The sequence below is a fragment of the Orcinus orca genome, chromosome 14, assembly GCF_937001465.1.
Source record: "Orcinus orca chromosome 14, mOrcOrc1.1, whole genome shotgun sequence".
Taxonomy (NCBI): Eukaryota; Metazoa; Chordata; class Mammalia; order Artiodactyla; family Delphinidae; genus Orcinus; species Orcinus orca.
Window position 1 is genome coordinate 45390779 of NC_064572.1, and position 25163 is coordinate 45415941.

A 25163-nucleotide genomic window follows, 5' to 3' on the forward strand; every position below is an offset into this window, starting at 1 on the left:
CACTTTCTGTCTCTTGCTTTTGGAAGCCAGCCACCACAACAAGAAGTGCAACTACCCTGAGACCACAAAGCTGTGAGAAGCCCAGGCTCTACGGGGAAGCCTTAAAAATGAGATGCCACGTGGAGAGGGAGAGACCACGGAGCCCTGAAGCACACGAGAGGAGAACCATCTTAGAAGCGAATCCTCTAGCCCTTCCCCTCTCAGCGGATGCCCCATGGCTCACAGAGGGACCACCCAGCTGAGCCTTTCCCAAATTCCTGACCCCTAAGATCATGAGCAAAATGAAATGGCTGTTTCAAGCCACTAAGAGTGCTACCCAGCAACTGATAAGTGGAACATACTGGGTGGCTCCCATGTGCCCCTCCAGATCCACCCTTCACCTGTCCTGTCCCTGAAGGTCCCTGATCAATGCATCAATGGGCTTCACATTTGGTTCAGCCACTGGAAACCCTGACCAGAGACTGGAGGGTACGGGACAATGAGGAGAGGACACTTCTTCCCCAGCCTCTCTCTGTAGGGTCTCCCCAGGCTGTCTACATCTCTGCTGAGGACCAGAGCTCCTCCCAAGGCAGCTCTGGCTCCAGGACACTTCCCTTTTGGGTTATTCTCACATTCTTTCCCTTCTCCGACCCCTCCAGGACTAGGATTTCTAATGGCCCTGCACGCTGGCCTACACCTTCTAAATATCCCAACTGGACAGTGCCGTATGCTTTTTTGTTGGAAAGAGATTCGGGGTCCGTGGGAAGAAGGACTACACATCCGAGACCGTGGGTAGGAGGGGGGCAGGAGGGAGATGTGGAGCTCGTGTTTCTACAGTCCTGGTAAATGAGAAGTGCCCTGTCTGCAGCCTTTCCCATGCTGGCCACCGTAAGACACAGTGACTTTTGTGATCTTCCCTGCCATGAAGACAGGGGATAAAAATCCTTCCTGCCCCAATCATTTAGTTCAGAAATAATCCTGGAATTTTGTTTCTTTTTTTTTTTTTTGAATTTTGTTTCTTAAGTTAAATTCCATGTCAGAAGCAACGGGATGTGGCCTGGTAGTTTTAAGAACACCAGGTAGAGAAGACCTTTTCCTCCTGTGTCTTGGTTTTCTTAGCTAAAATAGAGAGGGTACTAATCATTCTCATCTTACCTATGCTGCCAAAGTTCTGTGAAGAGCAAATGAACTAGTGATAGGAAATGTGTTGTCAGCTAGGAGGTGTTAATCTGTGGCACTGGAAGCAGCAGCTGTCCCCCTCCTCATTATTCTAGTGGATGCACTAGATCATTTCAGGTTTCGAGAGTGAGCACGCTGAAGGGTCATGACTAAGGTAAGGCAGGATTTTGCCAAGGCATGGATTTGACTCACACACGCTAAGAGGCTGGTGAGCAAGGGGGGCGTCATTCAGAGGGAAAGAGGCCTTAGCTGACCCCCGCCATCTGCTCCTCTCTCCTCCTCCTCCAGCCAGGCCAGCTGCGTGTCGCTTACCAAGAATGGCCTCCCGAGGAAGTACCAGATTGGGGTTTGCACATTTGAGGGTCTTGCTTAAGAGGGTATATTTTAGGTTCTTTTCTCTTTCAGCAAAAAGTGGGACTTCATGTTTAATGACTGGTGACCGTCGAACAGCAGGCCTGCCCACAGTTCCTCTGAGCTGGCACTCAGGCACTCCTGGTCAACCCCTTCCTTGTCCTGGCCTGCATGGGGTCCCTGGAGCCCAAGCCCTACTGTGACCTCACAGAGAGGAGAGATGAGAACTCAGCTCAAGAACTGCCCATCCAGGGGCACGTCCCAGGGGTATGTGTTACTAGGGACCCCAGTTACCCTCTGGCAAAAAGGGGGTCATAATCTTCTCCTGGAGGATTTTATAGCAGAGAGGGGACATGGCTGGATGGAGCCTGGGGCCTGTCACTTCCCCCTCTGAACCTGGGGCTTGTTAGTACCTGGAGGAAGGTCACACCTCCTACAGGTGCATCGAGGCACGAAGCAGGTGCTCAACCACGGAGAGCATGGTTATTATTCCCATGGATACAGTTCTTCGAGGAAGGAGTGCCTGCAAACTCTCTCATTCCCCGGAAGCCCAGGGAGTGGAAGGGGACTGAGCCGCTCACCTCGTCCATCTCTCAGGACAATTTCGCTCTCGCCTGAGATCCAGCGGTAGCAGGGGAACTCAATGTAATCCCCGCAGGGCGTCTTCAGCGTGACGTACTTCAGGTACCAGTCGTCATGGAGCCAGTACTTGCGCTTCTCGATTCTGATCAGCTGGATGTCGCCCAGTTCGTCATCAACTACAATATTGTAAGAATCAACCTGAGAAGGAGAAAAGGCAAGTCAGACCATCTGGGAGCTCCTGAGCCTTTGAATCACCCTCAATCCATGTAGCTGAGATGTCTGCCAAATGCCTGCCCTTGGCACGGCTCTGCTGCACCCTGGGTGACAGAGATGGCCAATTCCCCAGCTCTACCCTTAGGAGATGGAAGTCTAGCGAGCAAGGGATGGCGCTGCTAGAGAGAGCCATTCTGCTGTCTGCGCACAGCCCAGTGCCAGGCCAGGCTCGGTGAGGGCCTCTGCAGCTGCCCCCACTCACAACAAGGGCAGCAAGGCTGCTGGCCCTGCTACCTTACAGGGCTAGATGGACAAACTGGCCCTCGCACACAAGGGCAGCCCTTTACAGCTTGCAAAGGGCTTGCTGACGTTGCTATAGATCCCACAACAACTTTGGGAGGGGTGGGGAGTTATGACCTGTGTCTCAGATGAAGACAGTGAGGTTCAGTAAGCCCCACTTCTACTACTAATTGGCAGAGCTGGAATTCCAATCCAGGTCTTTCCATATCTCTCTCATTCTCAGTGGGGCAAATAACTGAGTGCAAACGGGGAGGCTCAGATAAAAGTGAAGTCACACAGTTCAAGCTGTCCTGGGGCCTCTGCAGTTCACGGAGCCACAGTGATGCCAAGAGAATCAGATAAGCAGTTTCCACTATATGCAAGGCACAGTGGTGGATTGAGGCTGGCCTTGCTACCTCAGGCCACGTGCAGCACTGCTCCCCAGGCTGCTGCCAGGCTCCTGACCCCAGGAGACGGGCTGGCACAGTGGCAGTGCAGGGCAGCCGCTCCATGGCTGCTGCATGATCTGCGTAGGTGCAGCTCTGGATGGCAGATGGGAAGGAAGGATGGGGGCTCAAGCTTTGCATCGGGCGTTCCAAAGACCAGAATGTTTGGGGAGCCCCAGACTCAATGCCCTCTGAGGCACTTTCTAAGCCAGATTTCACCCATCTTTGAACTTTTTCCTCGGTGGCAGGCTTAGAGTTCTCAGTGTGATGGTGAAGTAAGTGGAGGGGAAGGGTGTTCATCTCGCACATGACCCCATGCATCCCCATTTCCATCCTTCTCCCTCCAAATGCCACTGGGAGGACTTCTTAAAGGGAGTGGGAAGTTGAACATTTTCAGCAAAGCCCTTGGCTCTGAGCACAGTGAGCAGCTCGCATGTCCTGGCTGCCTCAGATGCCAGATGCTTGTGGTCAGAAAGGGAAGTCTCTTCCTAGTGCCCGGTGGTCTGGGCCTGGGTCCTCAGTTAGAAACACTTTCTGGGGACAGAGGAGCCAGCCTGTGGGCTGAGTCCCTAACAAGTGTGCCAGCACATCTGTCCTGCCCATCCTGCAGGTCAAAGAACCCTCCTGCCCCACAGCGTGGCCCCTGGGATACCAGGGGCCACAGGTGAGGTCACAGAGAGCATTGCCCCCCAGGGCCTGTGGGACCTCAGGCAGAGGTCTGTACCACAGGGCGCCGATCCGTGGGGAGAAGGCGGTAGGCCCCGGATAGAGTTGGGAGAGGAGTCCCAGTGAGGGGCTGGATGACCTAAGGAGCTGGGAGGAGGGAGAGGAAAGGAAGGACACAGCTCTTGTTGGGTGGCTTCCCAGGGGTGGGGAGAGAAGGGAGGCCCCTGAGCTGAGGCATCAGTGGGCCAGGGCAGGAAGGTTTTGATGGAGCAAGGGGCCCAACGTCCACCTGGAGAAGCAGAGTGGGGACTGGTGGCTTAAGACTGGACGTTTGCAGGGCCCACCCCATTCGAAGTCCCACCTGCCACGAGTATCTGCAGAGACCGTGGCCCTCTTGCGGGGTCAAGACAGAGATTCCCACCGAGGACTGGAGGGAGGGCAGTGAGGGGCAGAGGGCGAGGTGAGCCTGAGTGTCAGGGCAGCTCAGAAAGCCTCAGGGGCCTTGAGTTCACATCCCAGCTCCAAAGTAACTGACCATGGGCCAGGGCAAACTGTTTCACTCTCTGAGGCTATGTTTCTTCATCTATCAAGGGGAGATCACGCTTAGCCTGCAGGACCATTGAGAAATCCAAATGACGTGATGCCTGAGTGGGCTCCTTTCTCCAGAGGCACAGGCCACCAGCTGCTGTGTGTATCAGAACCACCTGGTCCTCCCTCCTTGACTCCTGGGGCGTCAGCAAGTCCCACACTGCCTGCGAGCGGCTCTGAGCTAGCATGGGCCCCTGCGCTGAGGTCCATGCTTGACTACATGTGCCACATTGAGTAGCCAGAAGTAGAGACGGGAGGAAGACATTGAGCCCATGAGCAGAAACAACTTGGCTCAAAACCTGAAGGGAATTCCCGTGAGGGTGGAGAAGGGGCCGTGAGGCCGAGTGAGAACCGGAGGCATTTTTGTTGCTGGCAGTGCAGGCCGAGCAAAGGGAAGTCAGCATGGGTTGAGGCCTGGGCCTGGGCTCGGGCTGGCTGCTCCAAGGGAAGTGGCTTTCCTGTGGCTCCGAGGGGCTACAGGAGGCTGCAGGTGTCTGGGAGGCTGAGGCGAAGGGGGAGAGGATGGCCATCTAAAGTAACAGGCGCCATACGCATCTGAGGTGGGCGACTCTCATGGCAGGGAGGAGCCTTGGATCACAAAGGGAAGGGAGATGGGGCCCAGGGAGGCTCTCCAGGGCGATTCTCAGAGGGAGGGCCAGATGTCCAACTGAGGGTGGGGACTGATAAGGAAGAGACGGAGTAGCTTCTCTGAGAGAAGGGAGAGCAGGGTCACCCTGGGCACACCTATGGTGCAGTCACAGGAGAATGGGCCCTCCAGGTCACCCTTTCCCAATGACCCACAGGCACCTGGCAGAGGGCCCTGGAGTTTCACCCGGATGAAATCACTGGACAGACCTACAGGGACTCAGTAGGCCATCTGACAGGGTCTTGCAATGGGAGAGGACTGCCAGTCTGGCTTGTCTCTGGCTGGCTGTGGCTTCAGGCCTGGTGCTACAGGAGGTGAACCAGGGCCCGAGTTCAGTCCCACCTAACTCAGGCAGTCTCAGGGACAAAGTCCGGTGACACTGACACTGGCATCCAAGGGCGCCACTGCTGGAGAGTCACAGGGGATAGAGAGGGGCCTCCAGGAAGACCTCAGGGTCCTGTGTGTCAAACAGCAAAGTCAGGCCTTTGGAAGATACAAAAAGCTACAGGGTGTGACAATCTTCCTTCCTCCTCTCCCTGGGCCAGTATGCTGGGTGGATACTGTGTTTGTTGACTAATTTGCCTTGACACGTTAATATCACATGTCCATTCTGAACAGTGTACAGTATCAACAATGGATGGCACGGAGCATAACAGGCCCTCAAAAAATACAGTACATGTGCATGGCCGAGCGGACGATTATCTCATTTTACAGTTGGAAACTGAGGCTCAGAGAGGTCAGGCAGCTACCATGCTAGTGAGTAACTGGTGGGCCCACGATTGGAACCCACACCTGTGTGATGGCCTAACCTGGGTTCCTCTCACTGTTTCCCATGGCCACATTGTGGGAAAAGCCTTGGCCTGGGAGCCAGGTGACCTGGCTTTGAGCCCTGGTTCAAGCCCTCCATGGAGTATGAAGGGGCAATGTGGGGTGGGGTGGAGGACAAGGAAAAGCTTCCTATAAGGTGGCGTTTGAGGCAGCTCTTGGGATTTGGTAAGATTTCAGAGGTGAGTTGAGTGGAGAAGAAGGGGAATGGGTAGGGCATTCTGAATGTAGAGAAAGGAGGTGGGGAATTCGCATGTGAGAGGAGGAGGCTGGAGCATGGAGTTCTCGGGGCAGAGGTAGTGGGTGCAGTGGTCAGACACTGGAAAGAGACATGGAGCCTGGGAAACGTGATATTCACCAGTCCTTTCTCAGAATGGCCAGTTTGCTGATTTTACCCGTTGCTCTCAATCCTCTATTGGATACACAACTTTAAGGCTTTTGAATATTTCAGCAAATTGTTAGCTGGCCAGTTTTTTGCTTGATCTTTTTTTTTAAATTAATTAATTTATTTATTTTTGGCTGAGTTGGGTCTTCATTGCTCCGCACGGGCTTTCTCTAGTTGTGGCGAGCAGGGGCTACTCTTCGTTGTGGTGTGCGGGCTTCTCATTGTGGTGGCTTCTCTTGTTGCAGAGCAAGGGCTCTAGGTGCACAGGCTTCAGTAGTTGTGGCATGTGGGCTCAGGAGTTGTAGCGCACAGGCTTAGCTGCTCCGCAGCATGTGGGATCTTCCCGGACCAGGGCTCGAACCCGTGTCCCCTGCATTGGCAGGTGGATTCTTAACCACTGCACCACCAGGGAAATCCTGCTTGATCTTTATATCAGCATTTAAAGAAAGGTTTCATTTGTTTCTGCCCCAGATCCCTGCTAGAGCAAGGACAGAGAAGAGTCATGATGTGGTCCAGCCTGGACTGCCTGTCCTGGAGGGGGCTAGTGAGGGGCTGGTGGGTGGTGGGAGGGGGCTGTGGAGTAGAGACAGAGGGAGATGATTAAGGGGTGGACAAGGGAGAGGCTGGGGCAGAGAGAGGGAGAAAAGGGGCAGTGGTTAGGGAGGCTGAGGGAGCAAAGAATGGGGGAGCTGGGGGAATCTAGGAGACAGCAGAAGGGAGAAATTGGAGCAGTAAACAAGAGAGAAACGAGGGACATGGGGAATTGTGGGGAATAGGGAGCAGAGGAAGGAAGAGAAGGAGGAAGAAGAGGCAGAATGTAGGGAAGAGATGGGACAGAGAGGGAAGGTGGGGGATAGAGAGATTGAGAGTCAGAAGGAAATATTTACTCTTCAGTACTATATTATCATTTCTGAGAAGGCGGTATTCTAGAATACATTCTTCATGAATATATTGTAAGAATATTCACAGAAAATATTTAAGAAGTATAGTTGTAAGACTCATTCACACATACTGAGTACATTCAAGGGTGATATACTAAGCATCACCCTACTGCCGTTCGCTTTCCTAAAAGTGCTGCCAGGGAATGAAAAAGGGTCAGGTAAGATTTCCCAGAAATCTTCGGATCTGTGAAAGTTATCCCATCGGGACTTGAATTACTTTAAATCGACAGAGCCAAAGAAACAAATCAATTTGCTAAATTTGGGCTACGTCTCTGGGCTATGTGGGTCCACCGCCTGGGCTTTCCCAGCAGATGGCGTGACGCTTGACAGGACAATCTCACCTGGGAAGGACCCCAATTCCCAATTCTGTCCTGAATCACTTGGCAGAACTCTGATGAGAATAACCAGGGATTTGTGACTCAATTTATTGAGAAAAAAATCAGTCCCATCCATTATAGGACTGAATTTTGCATGGGAGAATGTGGTATTGACCTGCCAATGAGCTGGAAATGACTGAATTGGTTGCCCAGAAAAAGTCTTTATTGTTGTTACTGTAACTGTTATTATCTATAATGATTGTAACACTTTTCGGGTAAAATGGGTTAGCCTTATCTTCTCTGCAAGTATTTCCTCTAAGATTTCTCCTTCACCTTTACCCAAATGGGACGGATTGTCCTTAAGAGACATTGGCTGGAGATTGAGGAAGTAGATCTGGGCTGTGCAAGACCAAGTGTGGAGTAACTTTGCATAAGCAGAAGCTTTCTCAAAGATGATTTTTTTCAAAGAGCCTTTTGGAGCCAGCGATTCCCCTGCAGTGCCCCTCCTGACCTGCCCCCTCTCACCACAATGGAAATGTGACATGCAAATCTCTCCTGAAATTTGCTGCTGGGACTCTCACTGAAGTGTTTAATCATAATGTCATTTGAATGAATTCTCAGGGTGGGGAAATAATGAACAGAGGGATGCTTTCACTCCTCTTCTAACGACCCTTTGATGGTCACACCCCCGTACCTCCCCTCTGAGAAGCCACACCCGGCTGCTTATGCTGCACACTGATGTGTGTCGTATGTGGAGGAGAACGGACCCACTGTGGACCACTTATAAAGGCAGAGAAGTCTGTAACCTGTTCTCCTCCCATAAGTGTTGGGGGAATCCATGAAATAATGGAAATAATTATTTCTGACGGTGCTTCAGAATGGCCGAGGGTGTCATTATCCCAAATGGATGACCCATTAGCCCTCCTGCACCACCATCCTCTGGGCCAGTTCCCTGGCTGGGGAAACCAAACAATAGGAGGTAGTTCTTATACTCAACACCTAACTCTTCTAGAAGGGTACTCTAGCCACACTAATATGACGAACTTGGCTAAGTGTCAGATGGGCTTATAGCGAGGTTCTGAGGCTCCTGGGTAAGAATCAAGCTCACTTTGAGTTTGGAATCTGGAAAAGGAGTGGGCTATTATTTGCTTACTTTAGGCTCTGCAGACCTAAAACACGCTTCATGAATATTATCCAAGAAGTATTTGGTTGAACCATATGAAATTGCCAGTTTTGTCAAAAATAGTCAACTATGAGCAATTCCTTATGGTTCAACCAAATAATGAAGAGATAAAAAAGACAGCTTTGTGAAATCTAAGTCTTTTTGGTCCAGTTCAGAAGCTGGGGGTGGCAGAAGGGAACAGATATTTCCTGGGCACCTGTAGTGTGTTGGAGCTGTCACAATAGTCACTTCATGAGCACTCAAGTAATGAGCACTTAATAAGCCCAGTGGACTGGGCACATCACACCAAACACTTGGCGAGGATCGCCACCTGCTGTGCTGCTCACAGAGAAAGCTACAGGCTGGAATTCACGCCAGGTCAGCATGGGGAGCCCACTTCTGAATGAATCCTCACACAGCGCCTGGCATCACAGACTAGACGTGCAGTCAACACGGGCTCCCTTTTCTCCCTGAACTCTCAGGCTCCAGGGTCTCTGGTGAGGAGGGGAGAGGGGAAGCCCTCCTCCCTCTTTCTCTTCTGAGCCCTCATACTCAGGGTGGGAGTGTTCCCTGGTGTACACTCTGCTGGGAGCCAGCGACGACCTCCAGGTTTGCAAAAGGCTTCTCCTGGCCTGGGTCTCTCGTTCTTTCCCTCTGCATTCCTCTGGGGACCTCTCCTGAGAATGTGAGCTGCCCAGGTGTGGAGACATAAGCTAGTGCCACTCTGGGCCACCGGCTCGAACTCCTAGACCAGCCTGAAGCCAACCCTTGTACTTTACATTTGGGGAAACTGAGGCCCAGAAAGGGGGCAGAGTGAGCTAGTGGTTAGGCCCGGATGGAACTCAGGCCTCTGGACCCCCAGCCCTGCGCGTTCTCCCCACAGCCGAGGTGCCACCTGTGGAGTCCTAGGAAGTGGGGCACAAGTAATGGTGGTCACAGCGCTTGCCCAGTTAAGTGGCCTCTCAGAGCCCCTCGCCCCCGAACTTGGGTCCCAGCCACCCCGACGTCCGCACCCTGTCCCGGCCACCCCAGCCCGTCAGGGCCGGGCATCCTCACCGCGCCGCGCTCAAAGTCGTTGTAGAAGGGCTTGTCCAGCAAGTGCTTCTCGCTGCAGCCCGCGGAGCCCACGAGGCTGAGGTAGATGTAGTCGTCGGTGCCCGCGAACCACTGGCTGCCGGTGGCCACGGTGACGGTGTAGGAGGGCATGGTGGCGCGCAGCGAGGACCGCCGGGCGCGGGCGCAGCGAGCACTGAGAGCCTTGGCGCGCCGGTACGCGGGTCTCCGCCCCCCGCCCACCCCGCGCGGTAGCTTCCTGCCTCTGTGCGTCCGGGGCCCCTGCCGCCCCCTTCCGCCTCCTGCCCGCCCTGCCCCCGGCCCCGCCCTCCCGGAGCTCTGACCTCGCCGGACCCGCCTCGGACTCGGTAAGCGCGCCCGTTCCTGCACCTCACCTCCTCCACTTGGCCTCTGTTTTGGCAGTCAGGGGACTGGGGCCACCTCAGCTGCTATCCCCTCCTCCCTCCCTCTATTCATTCTCTCACTCAGTTTCTCTTCACCCTTCCCTCCTGCCTCGGCTTCCCTCACTGCCAGGCCCTTGTGAGGCATTAGGGTTGGACTCCAGGGATGCCTGGAAAACCAGACACAGTTCCTGCTCTCACCAAGTCCCCAGGGTTAGAGGGAGGCCGCGCGACTGGGGCACTTAGCCATGCTGTGATTACTGAGAGCAGGGGTGCTCTGGGAGTCTACAGAGGGAAGAGGAGCCCACCTGGGGAGTCAGGAAAGCTTTTGGAGGGGTGACACCTGAGCTGGTACTGTGGAGCGCAGAGACTTCCGTGGGCATTGGCTTCTTCCACAGGCTTGGCTGAACGTCACTCTGTGCCGGGTGCAGGTGGGCACTGAGGTGAGTCAGGTGCCAGCCACACTTAGGCCTGGAGATTGTCAGTGTGTAGTGGGAGGAGGGCAGCCAGAGAGAGGGAGGCCAAGATAAGAAAACCCGAATCTGGACACCTAAGGGGTTGTCTGGAGGAGGTTGATGCGCTCGGAGGCGAGGGGTTGCAGAACTCGGGGGCAGGGAGGCTGGGCGTGTGATGGGAAAGGGGGTAGACTTCTTTGGAGGTGTCTTCTGGGAATAGAACCATGGCTGAAAGTACTAGGGAAGAAGATGTGGACTCCACAGCAAGGATGTTCCATGAGTTAGAGGTGGTACTTGGAAAACCCGCTGCCTGGCAGAGTAATTGGTTGGCTATCATTTACTTTTAATTAATTAATATTTTAATTTATTTAAAAATTTTTTATCGGCTTTCTAACTGATGATGGGCGAGGCTTGGAAGGCATGGTAGTAAAAGGCTTTGGACACTAGAAGGAAGCTTCGTGCGGGTGGTAAGCTTTCCAACTGCTGTGACCTGATCTCAGAAGTCTTCTGTATTCCCCTACACGTCCTCTGTACCCAGCTTCAGAACTGGGTCTGACTGTGGTACACATTCAGTAATGAGTTGAACTGAATTTAAAAATAAGTTCATTCCACGTGAGGTGGTGGGTACATGAAGTCACCTGTTCTGCACACTCACTTTTGGGGACGGGCAAAGAGACAGGCTCAAGGCAGTCTCCCCATTTCTGGGAGCCTGGGCTCCATCTGGTGGCAAGTCCCGCTTTCTCCTCTGCCTGACAGGACCACCACTCTGGACAGAGAGAGAGTGAGTACTTGCCATTCTCTACAGGTGGGAGATGAGGGCAGATTTCAGTGGGACTGGCTTTATTTATCAAAGGACAAACACCAGAGGGATTCTCTGGGAATCAAACTGTAGGACATGAAAGACTCGGGCTACAGCTGAGATAGGGTGGATGAAGATAGCACAAAAGTGGGATCCAACCCCTGCCACGCAAAATATATGTTCCAGGAAACCCTGGAGAAGGTGTGAAGGATGGCTATGGAATTGTCCTTCAAATCTAAGAATAATAGGGCTATTGTTTTGCTAAAAAAAGGAAATACAACATATTTTTTGATGAAAGTAATGAACTATCTTTTTTAGAAAATAAAGAAAAGTTTGATACACAAATAAAACTATAACAATATGCAGAAAAAACAATTAGTAAACATTTACTAATTACATTAGACATTTTTACATTAAGAGTACATTGTAAGTGCAATTTCCTGTTTTATTTCCATTTTCTTTAATATTATAACATATTTTCCTATATAATTTCACGTTTTAAGTATTTCATTGACTGCGTAATATTTAATTGTATGGATATACCACCATTTCCTTAATTAGTCCACTATTCTTGGGCATTTAGGTTGCTTTCCCTCATAAATAATGCTATAGTACATATTTTGTGCTTAAAACATTAAAAAATTTTTTCTTAATATAGGGACTTAGAAATGGGCCAAAGCGTATGAACATTTTAAGACCTTTTTAACGTTATTAAGCTACTTCCCCAAGCACTGAGTTAATTTATACTCATGCCATTTACTCTCATGCAGAACACGGAATGTTTGTTTCATAGAAACTTTGCCACCTTGGGATAGTTTCCAAAATATCTCCAACTTGTCCTCACTGCTCTGCCCTGGCTCAGGCTTTCAACACCTCCCGTATGGACTGTAGTGACTGCTTCCTACCTAATCTCTTTACCTCTAGTCTAACTCCCATCCCCCCACCAGTTCCCCAATTCTCTAGCTAGAATTATTTCTCTTTAAGATAGGTGGGATCATCTACTGCCTTAAAGTCCATCATTGCATGCTTTTCATTCTTTCTTTCCTCCATTCCTCCCTCCCTCCCTCCCCATCTCCCTTCCTTCCTTCCCTCCTTCTTTGTTACAGTATTGAGATGTAATTAGCATGCCATACAATTCACTCATTTAAAGCATACAAGTCAGTGGTGTTTAGCAATATTCAGAGAGCTCTGAGACCATCACCACAATCCATTTCAGAATATTTTCATCATTCCATTAGTAGTCACTTCCCATTGCCCTCCTCATCTTTCCAGTCAGGGTAAACACACCTATTTTCTGCTTTATAGATTTGCCTATTCTGGACATTTCATATGAGTGGAATCATACAATATGTGCCATTTTGTGACTGACTTCTTTCACTTAGTATCATTTTCCCCCCCAGATTCATCCACATTGCAGCACGTATCAGTACTTTATTCCTTTTTGTTGCTGAATAATAATCAGTTTTATGGATACACCACATTGTGCTTATCCATTCATCAGATGATGGAAGTTTGAGTTGGGGCTATAATGAATAATGATGTTATGAATATTCATGTATAAACTTTTGTGTATACATATGTTTTCAGTTCTTTCGGGGAGATAACTAGGAGGAGAATTGCTGGATCATATGGTAACTCTATGTTTTTAGCATTTTGAGGAAATGTCATATTGTTTTCCAAAGTGGCTGTACCATTTTACATTTTTATCAGCAATATATGATTCCATTTTATCCATATCCTCGCCAACACATTATACTCTTTGTGAAGGGGTATCTCATTGTGGTTTTGATTTGCACTTTTCTAATGATGTTGAGTATCTTATCTCATGCTATTGGCCAATAATATATCTTCTTTTGAGAAATGTATATTCAGATCTTTGACCCATTAAAAATTTTACCTTATTTACCTTTTCATTATTTTTTATTTATTTATTTATTTTTTACATCTTTATTGGAGTATAATTGCTTTACAATGGTATGTTAGTTTCAGCTTCACAACAAAATGTGAAGTTTTCAACTATAATCTCTTCAAATATTTTCTCAGTCCCTTTCTTTTTCTCTTCTTCTTCTGGAACCCCTATAATTCGAATGTTGGTGCGTTTAATGTTGTCCCAGAGGTCTCTGAGACTGTCCTCAGTTCTTTCATTCTTTTTTCTTTATTCTGCTCTGCAGTAGTTATTTCCACTGTTTTATCTTCCAGGTCACTTATCCGTTCTTCTGCCTCAGTTATTCTACTATTGATCCCATCTAGAGTATTTTTCATTTCATTTATTGTGTTGTTCATCATTGTTTGTTTCATCTTTAGTTCTTCTAGGTCCTTGTTAAATGTTTCTTGCATTTTGTCTATTCTATTTCCAAGATTTTGGATCATCTTTACTATCATTATTCTGAATTCTTTCTCAGGTAGACTGCCTATTTCCTCCTCATTTGTTAGGTCTGGTGGGTTTTTATCTTGCTCCTTCATCTGCTGTATTTTTTTCTGTCTTTTCATTTTGCTTATCTTACTGTGTTTGGGGTCTCCTTTTTGCAGGCTGAAGGTTCATAGTTCCTGTTGTTTTTAGTGTCTGTCCCCAGTGGCTAAGGTTGGTTCAGTGGGTTGTGTAGGCTTCCTGGTGGAGGGTACTAGTGCCTGTGTTCTGGTGGATGAGGCTGGATCTTGTCTTTCTGGTGGGCAGGTCCACGTCTGGTGGTGTGTTTTGGGGTGTCTGTAGACTTATTATGATTTTGGGCAGCCTCTCTGCTAATGGGTGGGGTTGTGTTCCTGTCTTGCTAGTTGTTTGGCATAGCACTGTAGCTTGCCGGTCGTTGAGTGAAGCTGGGTGCTGGCGTTGAGATGGAGATCTCTGGGAGATTTTCGCCGTTTGATATTATGTGCAGCTGGGAGGCCTCTTGTGGACCAGTGTCCTGAAGTTGGCTCTCCCACCTCAGAGGCACAGCACTAACTCCTGCCTGCAGCACCAAGAGCCTTTCGTCCACACGGCTCCTTAATTTGGGATGATTCGTTGTCTATTCATGTATTCCACAGATGCAGGGTTCATCAAGTTGATTGTGGAGCTTTAATCCGCTGCTTCTGAGGCTGCTGGGAGAGATTTCCCTTCCTCTTCTTTGTTCTCACAGCTCCCAGGGGCTCAGCTTTGGATTTGGCCCCGCCTGTGCGTGTAGGTCGCCGGAGGGCGTCTGTTCTTTGCTCAGACAGGACGGGGTTAAAGGAGCCGCTGATTCGGAGGCTCTGGCTCACTCAGGCCGGGGGTAGGGAGAGTCACGGAGTGCGGGGCGGGCCTGCGGTGGCAGAGGCCGGCGTGACGTTGCGCCAGCCTGAGGCGCGCCGTGCGTTTTCCCGGGGGGGTTGTCCCTGGATCCCGGGACCCTGGAAGTGGCGGGCTGCACAGGCTCCCCGGAAGGGAGGTGTGGATAGTGACCTGTGCGTGCACACAGGCTTCTTGGTGGCGGCAGCAGCGGCCTTAGCGTCTCATGTCTGTCTCTAGGGTCCGCACTTTTAGCCGCGGCTCGCACCAGTCTCTGGAGCTCCTTTAAGCAGCGTTCTTAATCCCCTCTCCTCGCGCACCAGGAAATAAAGAGTCTCTTGCCTCCTCGGCAGGTCCAGACTTCTCCCCGGACTCTCTCCCGGCTAGCCGCGGTGCACTAACGCCCTGCAGGCTGTGTTCACGCCGCCAACCCCAGTCCTCTCTCGGCGCTCTGACTGAAGCCGGAGCCTCAGCTCCCAGCCCCGCCCGCCCCGGCGGGTGAGCAGACAAGCCTCTCGGCTGGTGAGTGCCGGTCGGCCCTGATCCTCTGTGCTGGAATCTCTCCGCTTTGCCCTCCGCACCCCTGTTGCTGTGCTCTCCTCCTCGGCTCCGAAGCTCCCCCACTCCGCCACCCGCAGTCTCCGCCCGCGAAGGGGCTTCCTAGTGTGTGGACACTTTTCCTCCTTCACAGCTCCCTCCCGCTGGTGCAGGACCCGTCCCTATCCTTTTGTCTCTGTTTATTTTTTTCTTTTGCCCTAACCAGGTACGTGGGGGGGTTTCTTGACTTTTGGGAGGTCTGAGGTCTTCTGCCAGCGTTCAGTAGGTGTTCTGTAGGAGTTGTTCCACGTGTAGATGTATTTCTGGTGTATCTGTGGGGAGGAAGGTGATCTCCGCGTCTTGCTCTTCCGCCATCTTCCCGGAAGTCCTCCAGAAAGTATTTCTCTTTTCATTATTGAGTTGTATGTCTTCATACTTCCTGATAAGGGGCTGGATATTTTGTTGCTTTGGTGGGTTGTCTTTTCACTTTTTTATGGTTATATTTGAAGCACCAAAGTTTTTAATTTTGAGCAAGCCCAATATATATATATATATATTTGTTTTTCTTTTGTTGCTTGTGATTTTAGTACCATATCTAAAAGACTGTTGCCTATGCTAAAGTCACAAAATTTTACTCCTATGTTTTCTTCTAAGAAATTTGTCATTTGAGTCTTCATTTAGACCTATGATCCATTCTGCTAATTTTTATGTATGGTGTGATATGGGGATACAAATGCATTCTTTTGCATATGAATATCCAGTTGTCCTGAAACCATTTGTTAAAAAGAAGATTCTTTCTCCATTGAATTGTCTTGGCATCTTGGTAAAAAGTGAATTCACCATAAGTATAAGGGTTTATTTCTGGACTTTCAATTTTATTCCATTGACCAATATGTGTATCTTTTGTCAGTTCCACACTGTCTTGATTACTGTAACTTTATAGTAAGTTTTGAATTGGGAAGTGTGAATCTGCCCTTGTTCTTTATTTTTCAAGAATGTTTTGGCTATTTTGTGTTATTGCATTTTCATATAAATTATAGGATCAACTTGTCAATTTCTGCAAAAAATAAAGCAAGCTGGGATTTTGATAGGGATTGCACTGAAGCTGTAGATCAACTTGGGGAATATTGTTATCTTAACAATATTAAGTCCTCTAAACAACGAACTGGGATATAATTCAATTTATCTAAATCTTTTCTAATTTATTTTAATAGTTTTGTAGTTTTCATTGCACTTTATTTTGTTAAATTTATTCCTGAATATTTTGTACTTTTATTGAAGAAAGCTGTATATATGGTTTTTAATCTCTCCAACTTTATTAGGGTATAACTGACAAATAAAAATGGCATATATTTGAGGTGTGCAACATCAGGTTTTGATGTATAAATACATTGTGACATGCTTACTGCAATCAAGCAAGTTAACACATCCATCACTTCACATAGTTACCTTTTTTTTTTTTTTGGCTTGGCAAGAACACTTAAGATCTACTCTATTAGCAAATTTCAAGTATACAAAACAGTATTATTAACTATAGTCATCATGCTGTACATTAGATATCCAGAACTTGTTCATCTTGTAACTGAAAGTTTGTACCCTTTGACCAACCTGTCCTGATTTTCCCTACCTCCGCCCCTGGTAACCACTGCTCTACCCTATGGCTTTGAGTTTGAGTTTTTAAGATTCCACATAGAAGTGAGATCGTACAGTATTTGCTTTCTGTGTCTGGCTTATTTTACTTAGTGTGATGTCCTCCAGTTTCATCCATGTTGTCACAACTGGCAGGATTTCCTTTTTTATGGCTGAATAGTATTCCTTTGTGTGTGTGTGTGTGTGTGTGTGTGTGTGTGTGTGTGTGTGTGTGTGTATACACACACACATATACATATGTACACATATATACATCACATATATATCACATTTTCTTCATTCATTCATCAAAACTTAGGTTGTTTCCATACCTTGCCATTGTGAACAATGCTTCAGTGAATATTGGAGTGCATAACTCTTCAAGATCCTGATTTCATTTCCTTTGGATATGCACAGAGGTGGGATTGCTGGATCATATGGTAGTTCTATTTTTAATTTTTTGAGGAACCTCCATACTGTTTTCCATAGTTGCTACACCAATTTACATACCAGCAATATACAAGAGTTCCCTTTACTCCACATCCTGACCGTTGCTTGTTATCTCTTGTCTTTTTATTAATACTCCTAACAGGTGTGAGATGGTATCTCACTGTGGTTTTGATTTGCATTTCTCTGGTCATTAGTGATGTTGAGCACCTTTTCGTGTACCTGTTGGCCATTTGCTAACCTTCTTTGGAAAAATGTCTCTTCAGACCTTTGCCTGTTTTCAAATTGAATTTTTTTTTTTCTTGCTGTTGAGTTATATGAGTTCCTTTTTCCTTGTATAGTTTGGAGGTTAACCCCTTATCAGATATATGGTTTGCAAATATTTTCTCCCATCCAGTAGGTTGTCATTTCATTTTGTTAATTGTTTCCTTTGCTGTGCAGAAGCTTTTTGGTTTGATGTAGTCCTACTTTATTTTTACCTTTGTTGCCCTGCGCTCTTGGTGTCATCCAGAAATTATTGCCAAGACCAATGTTAGGGAAATTTTCCCCTATGTTTTCTTCTAGGAGTTTTGTGGCTTCAGGTCTTACATTTAAGTATTTTATCCATTTTGAGTTGATTTTGCATATGGTGTAAGATAAGGATCTGATTTCATTCTGTTGCTTGTGGATATCCAGTTTTCCCAACATAATTTATCGAAGAGACTATTCTTTCCCCATTGTGTATTCTTTGCACCCTTTTCATAGGTTACTTGACCATATATATGTGGGTTTATTTCTGAACTCTCTTTTTGTTCCGTTGGTCTGTGCGTCTGTTTTTATACCAGTACCATACTGTTTTGATTACTATAACTTTGTAATATAATTTGACATCCAAAAGTGTGATCTTTGCTCTTCTCTCTCAAGATTGCTTTGACTATTCATGGTACCATATGAATTTTTTTTTTCACCTTTATTGGAGTATAATTGCTTTACAATGGTGTGTTAGTTTCTGCTTTATAACAAAGTGAATAAGTTATACATATACATATGTTCCCATATCTCTTCCCTCTTGCGTCTCCCTCCCTCCCACCCTCCCCATCCCACCCCTCTAGGTGGTCACAAAGCACCAAGCTGATTTCCCTGTGCTATGCGGCTGCTTCCCACTAGCTATCTACCTTACGTTTGGTAGTGTATATATGTCCATGCCTCTCTCTCGCTTTGTCACAGTTTACTCTTCCCCCTCCCCATAGCCTCAAGTCCATTCTCTAGTAAGTCGTGTCTTTATTCCTGTTTTACCCCTAGGTCCTTCATGACATTTATTTTTCTTAAATTCCATATATATGTGTTAGCATACGGTATTTGTCTCGCTCTTTCTGACTTACTTCACTCTGTATGACAGACTCTAGGTCTATCCACCTCATTACAAATAGCTCAATTTCGTTTCTTTTTATGGCTGAGTAATATTCCATTGGATATATGTGCCACATCTTCTTTATCCATTCATCCGATGATGGACACTTAGGTTGTTTCCATCTCCTGGCTATTGTAAATAGAGCTGCAATGAACATTTTGGTACATGACTCTTTTTGAGTCATGGTTTTCTTTTTGAATTATGGTTTTCTCAGTGTATATGCCCAGTAGTGGGATTGCTGGGTCATATGGTAGTTCTAGTTTTAGTTTTTTAAGGAACCTCCATACTGTTCTCCATAGTAGCTGTGCCAATTCACATTCCCACCAGCAGTGCAAGAGTGTTCCCTTTTCTCCACACCCTCTCCAGAATTTATTGTTTCTAGATTTTTTGATGATGGCCATTCTGACTGGTGTGAGATGATATCTCATTGTAGTTTTGATTTGCATTTCTCTAATGATTAATGATGTTGAGCATTCTTTCATGTGTTTGTTGGCAATCTGTATATCTTCTTTGGAGAAATGTCTATTTAGGTCTTCTGCCCATTTTTGGATTGGGTTGTTCGTTTTTTTGTTATTGAGCTTCATGAGCTGCTTGTAAATTTTGGAGATTAATCCTTTATCAGTTGCTTCATTTGCAAATATTTTCTCCCATTCTGAGGGTTGTCTTTTGGTCTTGTTTATGGTTTCCTTTGCTGTGCAAAAGCTTTGAAGTTTCATTAGGTCCCATTTGTTTATTTTTGTTTTTATTTCCATTTCTCTAGGAGGTGGATCAAAAAGGATCTTGCTGTGATTTATGTCATAGAGTGTTCTGCCTATGTTTTCCTCTAAGAGTTTGATAGTTTCTGGCCTTACATTTAGGTCTTTAATCCATTTTGAGCTTATTTTTGTGTATGGTGTTAGGGAGTGTTCTAATCTCATACTTTTACATGTAGCTGTCCAGTTTTCCCAGCACCGCTTATTGAAGAGGCTGTCCTTTCTCCACTGTACATTCCTGCCTCCTTTATCAAAGATAAGGTGACCATATGTGCGTGGGTTTATCTCTGGGCTTTCCATCCTGTTCCATTGATCTATATTTCTGTTTTTGTGCCAGTACCATACTGTCTTGATTACTGTAGTTTTGTAGTATAGTCCAAAGTCAGAGAGCCTGATTCCTCCAGCTCCGTTTTTCGTTCTCAAGATTGCTTTGGCTATTCGGGGTCTTTTGTGTTTCCATACAAATTGTGAAATTTTTTGTTCTCGTTCTGTGAAAAATGCCAGTGGTAGTTTGATAGGGATTGCATTGAATCTGTAGATTGCTTTGGGTAGTAGAGTCATTTTCACAATGTTGATTCTTCCAATCCAAGAACATGATATATCTCTCCATCTATTTATATCATCTTTAATTTCTTTTATCAGTGTCTTTTAATTTTCTGCATACAGGTCTTTTGTCTCCTTAGGTAGGTTTATTCCTAGATATTTTATTCTTGTTTTATTGTTGCAATGGTAAATGGGAGTGTTTTTTAGATTTCACTTTCAGATTTTTCATCATTAGTGTATAGGAATGCCAGAGATTTCTGTGCATTAATATTGTATCCTGCTACTTTACCAGATTCATTGATTAGCTCTAGTAGTTTTCTGGTAGCATCTTTAGGATTCTCTATGTATAGTATCATGTCATCTGCTTTACTTCTTCTTGGATTCCTTTTATTTCCTTTTCTTCTCTGATTGCTATGGCTAGGACTTCCAAAACTATGTTGAATAAGAGTGGTGAGAGTGGACATCCTTGTCTCATCCTGATCTTAGAGGAAATGCTTTCAGTTTTTCACCATTGAGAATGATGTTTGTTGTGGGTTAGTCGTATATGGCCTTTATCATGTTGAGGTAGGTTCCCTCTATGCCCACTTTCTGGAGAGTTTTTATCATAAATTGGTGTTGAATTTTGTCAAAAGCTTTTTCTGCATCTATTGAGATGATCATATGGTTTTTATTCTTCAATTTGTTAATATGGTGTATCACATTGATTGATTTGCATATATTGAAGAATCCTTGCATCCCTGGGATAAATCCCACTTGATCGTGGTGTATGATCCTTTTAATGTGCTGTTGGATTCTGTTGGCTAGTATTTTGTTGAGGATTTTTGCATCTATATTCATCAGTGATATTGGTCTGTAATTTTCTTTTTTTGTAGTATCTTTGTCTGGTTTTGGTATCAGGGTGATGGTGGCCTCATAGAATGAGTTTGCGAGTGTTCCTTCCTCTGCAATATTTTGGAAGAGTTTGAGACGGATGGGTGTTAGCTCTTCTCTAAATGTTTGATAGAATTCACTTGTGAAGCCATCTGGTCCTGGACTTTTGTTTGCTGGAAGATTTTAAATCACGGTTTCAATTTCATTACTTGTGATTGGTCTGTTCATATTTTCTGTTTCTTCCTGGTTCAGTCTTGGAAGGTTATACCTTTCTAAGAATTTGTCCATTTCTTCCAGGCTGTCTGTTTTATTGGCATAGAGTTGCTTGTAGTAGTCTCTTAGGATGCTTTGTATTTCTGCGGTGTCTTTTGTAACTTCATTTTCAGTTCTAATTTTATTGATTTGAGTGTTCTCTCTCTTTTTCTTGGTGAGTCTGGCTAATGGTTTATCAATTTTATTTATCTTCTCAAAGAACCAGCTTTTAGTTTTATTAATCTTTGCTATTGTTTTCTTTGTTTCTATTTCATTTATTTCTGCTCTGATCTTTATGATTTCTTTCCTTCCGCTAACTTTGGGTTTTGTTTGTTCTTCTTTCTCTAGTTCCTTTAGGTGTAAGGTCAGATTGTTTACTTGAGATTTTTCTTGTTTTGGGGGTAGGCTTGTGTAGCTATAAACTTCCCTCTTAGAAATCCTTTTGGTGCATCCCATAGGTTTTGGATCATCGTGTTTTCATTGTCATTTTTCTCTAGGTATTTTTTGATTTCCTCTTTGATTTCTTCAGTGATCTGTTGGTTATTTAGTAACGTATTGTTTGGCCTCCATGTGTTTTTGTTTTTTACTTTTTTTTCCCTGTAATTCATTTCTAATCTCATAGCATTGTGATCAGAAAAGATGCTTGATATGATTTCAATTTTCTTAAATTTACTGAGGCTTGATTTGTGACCCAAGATGTGATCTATCCTGGAGAATGTTCCGTGCGCACTTGAGAAGAAAGTGTAATCTGTTGTTTTTGGATGGAATGTCCTATAAATATCAATTAAATCTATCTGGTCTGTTGTGTGATTTAAAGCTTCTGTTTCCTTATTTATTTTCATTTTGGATGATCTGTCCATTGGTGTAAGTGAGGTGTTAAACTCCCCCACTATTATTGTGTTACTGTTGATTTCCTCTTTTATGGCTGTTAGCAGTTGCCTTATGTATTGAGGTGCTCCTATGTTGGGTGCATATATATTTGTAATTGTTATATCTTCTTCTTGGATTGATCCTTTGATCATTATGTAGTGTTCTTCCTTGTCTCTTGTAACATTCTTTATTTTAAAGTCTATTTTATCTGATATGAATATAAGTACTCCTTCTTTTGATTTCCATTTGCATGGAATATCTTTTTCCATCCCCTCACTTTCAGTCTGTATGTGTCCCTAGGTCTGAAGTGGGTCTCTTGTAGACAGCATATATGTGGGTCTTGTTTTAGTATCCATTCAGCAAGCCTGTGTCTTTTGGTTGCTGCATTTAATCCATTCACGTTTAAGGTAATCAATATGTAGGTTCCTATGACCATTTTCTTAATTGTTTTGCGTTTGTTTTTGTAGGTCCTTTTCTTCTCTTGTGTTTCTCACTTAGAGAAGTTCCTTTAGCATTTGTTGTAGAGCTGGTTTGGTGGTGCTGAATTCTCTTTGCTTTTGCTTGTCTGTAAAGCTTTTGATTTCTCCATCGTATCTGAATGAGATCCTTTCTGGGTAGAGTAATCTGGGTTGCAGGTTCTTCCCTTTCATCACTTTAAGTATATCATGCCACTCCCTTATGGCTTGTAGAGTTTCTGCTGAAAAATCAGCTGTTAACCTTATGGGAGTTCCCTTGTATGTTATTTGTCATTTTTCCCTTGCTGCTTTCAATAATTTTTCTTTGTCTTTAATTTTTGCCAATTTGATTACTATGTGTCTTGGCATGTTTCTCCTTGGGTTTATCCTGTATGGGACTCACTGTGCTTCCTGGACTTGGGTGGCTATTTCCTTTCCCATGTTAGGGAAGTTTTCCACTATAATCTCTTCAAATATTTTCTCTGGTTCTTTCTCTCTCTCTTCTCCTTCTGGGACCCCTATAATGCGAATGTTGTTGCATTTAATGTTGTCCCCCAGGTCTGTTAGGCTGTCTTCATTTCTTTTCATTCCTTTTTCTTTATTCTGTTCCGCAGCAGTGAATTCCACAATTCTGTCTTCCAGGTCACTTATCTGTTCTTCTTCCTCATTTATTCTGCTATTGATTCCTTCTTGTGTAGTTTTCATTTCAGTTATTGTATTGTTCATCTCTGTTTGTTTGTTCTTTAATTCTTCTAGGTCTTTGTTAAGCATTTCTTGCATCTTCTTGATCTTTGCCTCCATTCTTTTTCCGAGGTCCTGTATCATCTTCACTATCATTATTCTGAATTCTTTTTCTGGAAGGTTGCCTATCTCCACTTCATTTAGTTGTTTTTCTGGGGTTTTATCTTGTTCCTTCATCTGGTACATAGCCCTCTGCCTTTTTATCTTGTCTGTCTTTCTGTGAATGTGGTTTTTGTTCCACAGGCTGCAGGATTGTACTTCTTCTTGCTTCTCCTGTCTTGCCTCTGGTGGATGAGGCTATCTAAGAGGCTTGTGCAAGTTTCCTGATGGGAGGGACTGGTGGTGGGTAGAGCTGACTGTTGCTCTGGTGGGCAGAGCTCAGTAAAACTTTAATCCGCTTGACTGCTGATGGGTGGGGCTGGGTTCCCTCCCTGTTGGTTGTTTGGCCTGAGGCAACCCAACACTGGAGCCTACCTGGGCTCTTTGATGGGGCTAATGGCAGACTCTGGGAGGGCTCACACCACAGAGTACTTCCCAGAACTTCTGCTGCCAGTGTCCTTGTCCCCACGGTGAGCCACAGCCACCCCCCTCCTCTGCAGGAGACCCTCCAACACTAGCAGGTAGGTCTGGTTCAGTCTCCCCTGGGGTCACTGCTCCTTCCCCTGGGTCCTGATGCACACACTACTTTGTGTGTGTCCTCCAAGAGTGGAGTCTCTGTTTCCCCCAGTCCTGTCGAAGTCCTGCAATCAAATCCCACTGGGCTTCAAAGTCTGATTCTCTAGGAATTCCTCCTCCCGTTGCTGGATCTCCTGGTTGGGAAGCCTGACGTGGGGCTCAGAACCTTCACTCCAGTGGGTGGACTTCTGTGGTATAAGTGTTCTCCAGTCTGTGAGTCACCCACCCAGCAGTTATGCGATTTGAGTTTACTATGATTGTGCCCCTCCTACCATCTCATTGTGGCTTCTCCTTTGTGTTTGGATGTGGGGTATCTTTTTTGGTGAGTTCCAGTGTCTTCCTGTAGATGATTGCCCAGCAGCTAGTTGTGATTCTGGTGTTCTCACAAGAGGGGGTGAGAGCACGTCCTTCTACTCCACCATCTTGGTTCCTCTTCTGCCCCCCAGTCACTCATTCTTAAAAGCTCCTCTGCCCCACTCATCATATGGCCAACTCATTATTATCTTTTGGGCCTTAGGATTCTGGTCACCAATTCTGATGTGTGGGAGGGTTCCCCACACCACCAAACAATTCTCAGACACCAGCTAGATGTGGTACAATTCAACTTGATTCTGACAGTATCAACCTGGAGATCTGAAGAATTTCTTAAAGGTGACCACTGGCCCCAAAGAAATCTTCTACTCCTAGTATCTTACCCCAAATGTTTCCTCTGGAGCCAATTAGACTTCAAAAATAGTTTCTGATTCTAATGAAAACTGTTGTTTCTGTTTTTCCCTTTTCTTCTCAGTAACTCTCAAGGTGAAATGTATAGGATCATTCACTTTGTTTTAGCAGCTTTATTGAGGTATAATTGATATATAAAAACTGCACATATTTAATGCGTACAGTTTGATGAGTATGATGTGCAATCACTACTTTGTTTTGAATGTAGAAATTTCAACTTTAAACCCTGGACTATGCATTTAGAAACATGCCTGCGATTTCTCACTCTTCCTTTACTTTGTTCTCAAATCAACTGTGATGATTTAGCTCTAAAAGTTACACAGCATTGCAAGAAGGCAATGCTACCCTCCCATTGTTTCAGAATACAACTTGGTGGACAAATCCTCCATGTTTAACTGGACTAAAAAATTGATTTTCTTTATTATGGCCAATAAAAATGATAGAAGCAAGTTATGAGTGTATAACTGAATCTTTGGGATTGAAGAAAAACATATTGTTTGCTATTGTAGATGGAAGTTGAGAGTACAATTTGATATTGATTTAAAAGGGATGAGTTGTTCATCCCTTTTAACTGGATGGTTCTTCATCCAGTATTCTCATTGTCATTCATCAGAAGCAGAATGATTTGGGGCATGAAATTCAAGAATTTCATGAACCATAGGCTGACTGTGGCATTGGCACATAGGTTGGTAGAAACCAAATCTAATTTCTTCTAATGGGATTCTGACACACAAAAAAAAACATGTTGAAGCCCTCAGTGGTCTCAGA

At 45.7% G+C, this 25163-nt stretch overlaps 1 protein-coding gene across 2 annotated transcripts in view; it reads right to left on the reverse strand.

The window, feature by feature from the left end:
* The window catches only part of ALOX5 (arachidonate 5-lipoxygenase), a 54641-nt gene extending 44796 nt beyond the window's left edge, over nucleotides 1-9845 (reverse strand). Inside the window, exons 1-2 of one of the 2 annotated variants that reach the window (XM_004283377.4) lie at nucleotides 9616-9845; nucleotides 2091-2289 (exon numbers count right to left, since the gene is read on the reverse strand). In XM_004283377.4, the coding sequence (XP_004283425.2) occupies nucleotides 2091-2289; nucleotides 9616-9765 (349 nt within the window). In that variant the 5' untranslated portion in view covers nucleotides 9766-9845. The remainder of the gene's footprint in view (nucleotides 1-2090; nucleotides 2290-9615) is intronic. The other variant, XM_033412111.2, reaches the window with a different exon arrangement.
* Nucleotides 9846-25163: the final 15318 nt, after the last annotated feature.